This window comes from Balaenoptera borealis (assembly GCF_965194805.1).
Source record: "Balaenoptera borealis genome assembly, chromosome: 19".
NCBI classification, from domain to species: domain Eukaryota; kingdom Metazoa; phylum Chordata; class Mammalia; order Artiodactyla; family Balaenopteridae; genus Balaenoptera; species Balaenoptera borealis.
In genome coordinates this window covers 62326789-62331929 of record NC_138878.1, presented here as the reverse complement: position 1 = coordinate 62331929, position 5141 = coordinate 62326789, and the positions used below count along the sequence as shown (strand labels likewise).

Here is a 5141-nt window from a genome sequence, read left to right as displayed (position 1 = left end):
CTGACAACTCGGTTGCAGGAGAAGGTCTCTGGAACCTTCCCTGACTCCTTACTTAGATGGCACCCAGCTAACCCCCTGGGCATCTCCGCCAGGACCTTCCTGGACTTTTTCCTCTTCTCTTGGGCCCTCACAGTATGTAACCCCAGCTAGAGCACACAGTGTGTCTTTCTGCCTCCCCCAGCTGGGACCAGCCTTTTGGGCGGCACCAGGCGGCATGTGGGATCTTAGTTCCCCGACCAGGGATGGAACCCGGGCCCCCTGCATTGGGAGCGAAGAGCCTTAACCACTGGACCACCAGGGAAGTCCCTGGGACCAGCCTTGAATGCAGGGACCTGACTCCTCCATGTCCCACGCCCCAGGTTCCCCGATCCGAAGCCTCCACCTTCAGCGCTTCCCACCACGTGGCCTACTTTGAGGCCTCAGCCAAACTGCGCCTCAATGTGGACGAGGCCTTCGAGCAGCTGGTGCGGGCTGTCCGGTGAGCACTGCCCCCTTGCCGTCGTCCTCCACCACCCTGCTCCCTGCGGCCCAAACTCACCAGCCTCTTCCCGCAGGAAGTACCAGGAACAAGAGCTCCCGCCCTGCCCGCCCAGCGCCCCCAGGAAGAAGGACGGGGGTTGCCCCTGCGTCCTCCTGTAGGGACGGGAGAGGAGCAACCGGCACGAGCTCTCGGGACCAGCTGCCCTCGCCGAGCTTCTTTCCCCATCTGGGTCTCCCAGGAACACTACACTCCCACCCGTGATTCCTGGCCTCCTCCAGGGGCCATCACCACTGTGTGCCTTCTGCCACCGCCTCCTTCCCCCACCTGAGCCCCAGGGTGAGGGCTCCCGGGCGTCCGGGTCACTGCTGTATATAACTCCCCTCCCCCAGAGAAATAAAACGTCACTGCCAATGTCAGGAGGTGCTTTTTAAAAAGGGAAAAGGGCAGGGGAGGTGGGTGAACTCAGGCTGCGCAGACACACTAAAGCCTCACTCCACGGAGAACCATACGCCGAGAACCATTGGATCTAGGACCCTTTGCTTGGGGGAGGGACAGGGGATATACAGAACTAGCCGAGCCAGGCCTCTGGGCCCCCACTTCCACTCCAACAGCACGATTGCACCCTTTTCTGTTTCCCCAGTGCCCAGTACTAATAAAGTACTAACAAAGTACTAACGTTTGAAAAAAACATTCCCCCCCACCACCTCCGGAAAGCTCTAGAACTGCACCTTTCAGTCTGGCAGCCGGAAGCTACATGTGGCTATTTAACTTAAATAAAATTTTAAAACTCAGTTCCTGAATCACACTAGCCACATTTCAAGAGCTCAGTATTCACATGTGGCTCAGCAGCTACCCGAACGGGCAGGGCAAATACACAAAATTCTCCTTATTGCAGAAAGGTCTATGGGACAGTGGTGTTCTAGGAGGTTCCAGGATCTCGGAGAGAGGCAGCAACTGCTACAAAGCCTGCCCACCTGCTTCCCACCTCCAGTGTATATTGAGAAAGGCGTTTTGGCTGCAGGAGGGAGAAGGGACAGGTGGGCTGAATGGTGTCCAAGCAGTCGACTGGCAAGTTCTGTTCTAGAAAGTTCTCAGTTGGGCTGACATCTGAGTCTAAACCCTGAATTCAACTGGAGGCCGGTGTGGACGCACCCCATTTGAGCCTCTCTCCCGGGGGGGCCTGAAGTGTGGGGCATCTTAAGGCCACCGCATATAAGGTGACAACACACTTCAATTTGAGAATCAGGACCCCCAATTCTGTACTCTAGTTGCTAACCTGGAAGGCTGGAGCCGGAACTGGAGACCACCACTCCCCTATCTCCCAGGCCCGTCTGACAGGCCATCTTTGAACTCCAACACCTACTCAACACACCAGGCCAGAAATCTCAACCAAGATTTCACCGTGCCCTGGAACTTTGGCCTCCACCTTATAACTGTCACCAGTCAATGATCTGCTCCCCGACCCCTACATCTGCTCAGTCTCAACAGAATCTCCGGGCCTCAATCCCAAAATATTCCCTTGACACCCACCCCAGAACCCGCTTCCTGGTTCTAGGGTAGACAACGACCCTGCGTGGCCCCAGCAGCAGGCTGCCTGGGTTCAAATCTGGCGCTGCCCCCTCCCATCTGAGCGCCTTTGGGCGAGTGCTTCTCACTCTTCTCATCTGTAAAGAGGGGCTGACCACAGAGCCACTTCCCAGAGCCAGAGGCCTTTAGGAGCCCAATCTGCAACTAGAGAATGAAAGCAGCGCCTGGGACGTACTAAGTGCCCAGGAGCAATGACGGAGGCCCCACTGTTCTCCTGCCCCAGAACCATGAATGTCCCTCTGTATTCCAGATTAGAACAATGATTAGCTAAATATCCCTTTCCGGGTTTCATTATCACAGAATCCTTGGCCTGGGTTCAACCTTCCGCCCTGGGAATAAGCGTGGCTCAGATACATTGTGCTGCGCGTTCACCCTCCACCCACCGCCCCCAGAACCTCTGTTCAGCGGGGGCCCTCCCCTGTGGGACAGGGATGTTTTTTAATCAGTTCCCAGGTTAAGATCTGACCTCTCCACCTGAGCCCCAGCCAGGGGTGAGGAGCTCTCAACAGGAACCAGCGAGTCCCAGGCCAACTTCTCTCTCCCCAGGGTCCCACCGCTGACATGCCACAAGCAGGCCTGAGTCTTTTCTGCATTGTCTAATGGGGCTAAGTTCCTGGCCGGGACACCCCGTTTCTCAGAGGACCTAAAGGCACTCTGAGGAGGTGACGAAAGCTACCGCTTGCCCCTAAAAAAGGCACACATACAAAACCCACATGACAGCTGGCAGGCCATTTTTGGAAGGTTTGCAGTCACCACCATGCCAAAGCTCATCAGACAACAGCGAAGAGGCTGGGATGGCCCCGTTGGCATCTCCCTAGGTTATGTGTGTGCCTGTGAGTCTCTGGTTCCTGCCCTCCCCTGAGCCTGGCAGTGCTTGTCAAAATTCCAAGTCTCTTGGGATCTTAATGTCCCTCTCTTTCTCCATCTTTGTCGTCCTCAGCCTCTACCCCCTCTTGCCATCTCTTGGACCTCCACCAAGCCCCCAGAGTCTCCTGCTATGGGTGACAGCAGCTAAGCGTTGAACAGCGCTTCAAACGAATTGTTTTCCTTTGTCTTGACAAAAGCCCATTTTACAGATGACAAAGCTGACGATGGAAGCTGTTATCCAACTTGTCTGGTCAGTGCCGGAGCTGAGATTCAAATTTGGTAAACTGAATTCCAAAGGCCAACCACAAGGTTATTCTGTCCCCAAAGGGATGATATTGTCCCCACAAGTCACTTTCTGAGCACATCATCCAATTTCTGCCCTGGATCTCTAACCTGGGACAATCCTGGAACCTTTGGCCCCAGTATAACATCCCAGTCCAGAGACTTGAACATGCCACTCCCTCTCAGAGGATGCATTCCTGATGTGCTCCAGGCCAGAGTTCAAGGACGTTAATGACCCATCTTTACTCTAGAAAGTAAATGGCCCATCATTCACTCTCTTGCGGTCCTCAAATGCTACTTCACTCCTCTGTTCTGTAAAACCAGGGCTCTAGAATTGATAACATTGGTTATGGTCTAGCCAATACCCAAGGTTCTAGAACAGGGGTTCTTCCTCAAGTTTCACCCAGAAGAGAATCAATCTAGAACACTGATGATCCACCCCCCCCCTTTTTTTTTTTTTTTAATATTTATTTGGTTGCACTGGGTCTTAGTTGCGGCAGGTGGGCTCCTTAGTTGCAACTCGCCGGCTCCTTAGTTGTGGCATGCAAACTCTCAGTTGCGGCATGCATGTGGGATCTAGTTGCCTGACCAGGGATCGAACCTGAGCCCCCTGCATTGGGAGTGCCGAGCCTTAGCCACTGCACCACCCGGGAAGTCCCTGATGATCCACCCTTAAATCTCACGTTTGGTCTTTACCTACTGACCAGCCATCTTCAGTGCCAACTCCAGAGTTCAAGAATACCAATGGTCTATCTTTCAGGATGTGTCCAGGCTCTAGAACAACGGCTTACTCACTACCTTATAGGCTGGGTTCTAGTAGACCGCCAGTTGACCTCCACACTTTTTTTTTGACTGCACTGTGCAGCTTGAGGATCTTAGTTTCCCAACCAGGGACTGAACCCAGGCCAAGCACCGAGTCCTAACCACTGGACCACCAGATAATTCCCAACCTCCAAATTTTTAACACCCTTATTCTAGAACATTGTTCCTCAAACTTGAACGTATGGTAGGATCCTCCCAGGATTTTATTAAAAAATGGGTTCTGACTCAATAGAGCTGAGAAACAGCCCATGAGTCGTCTACATCTCCACAAGCTCTTCAAGGACTCTAAGAAGGCATGAGAAGACAGAAATCCACATTCAACTCTGCAGGCCGACCTCTAAAATGCCAGTCCACTCGTGACCTTGTAGTTTCAGGGTTTGAGAACAGAGACCCACCCTCAAGCCTATCTCAGGGAGCCAAGAGAAAGCTGGTTAACTCCCAACACCCATCACTGCCTGTACTGGTTTAAAAATACACCCCCAAATTCATATTCTTTTCCCTTCACAAAGTAGACCTTGATTCCCCTCCTTGAGTGGATGCTGGGCTTAATGACCCTCCTCTAATGAAGAGTGTGGCAGAAGCAATGGTGTACAATGGCCGAGATTAGGACATCAAGATTGAGTGGCTTCCTCCTTGCTCTCTCCCCTCACTCACTCACTCTGGGGGAAGCAGCTGCCATGTCTGGAAGACTCTCAAGCCACCACCACCCTATGGCGCGGTCCACATGGCAAGAAACTGAGGCCTCCAGCCAACAGCCACACAAGTGAGCCACCTTAAAAGTAGATAAGTAGATCCTTCAACCCCAGTCAAACCCATGATGACTGCACCCTCACCACTGACCTCAGGCCAGTACCACCCAGCTAACCTGCTCCCAAATTCCTGATTCTCAGAAACCCTATGATGATAAATGTTTGTTGTTTTCAAGTTATTAAGTTTTGGGGTGGGCTGATTTGTTACACAGCAAGACATAATGGATACAATGACCCCAGCCCAACCATGTCCCAGGGCTCCAGAAAAGCCACGTGCCAGATCCAGACCTTCTGCCCCTGCCACCCCCTGGCCCCCCAACATGCCGCAGGACAGAGGCACTCCAGCCAGCCGA

At 53.2% G+C, this 5141-nt stretch overlaps 1 protein-coding gene across 1 annotated transcript in view; it reads left to right on the top strand.

Moving 5' to 3' along the window:
- The window catches only part of RRAS (RAS related), a 3017-nt gene extending 2125 nt beyond the window's left edge, over positions 1-892 (top strand). Inside the window, exons 2-3 of the mRNA XM_082367195.1 lie at positions 141-478; positions 555-892. Coding sequence (XP_082223321.1) covers positions 141-478; positions 555-639 — 423 coding nt within the window. The 3' untranslated portion in view covers positions 640-892. The remainder of the gene's footprint in view (positions 1-140; positions 479-554) is intronic.
- The last annotated feature ends 4249 nt before the right edge of the window (positions 893-5141 follow it).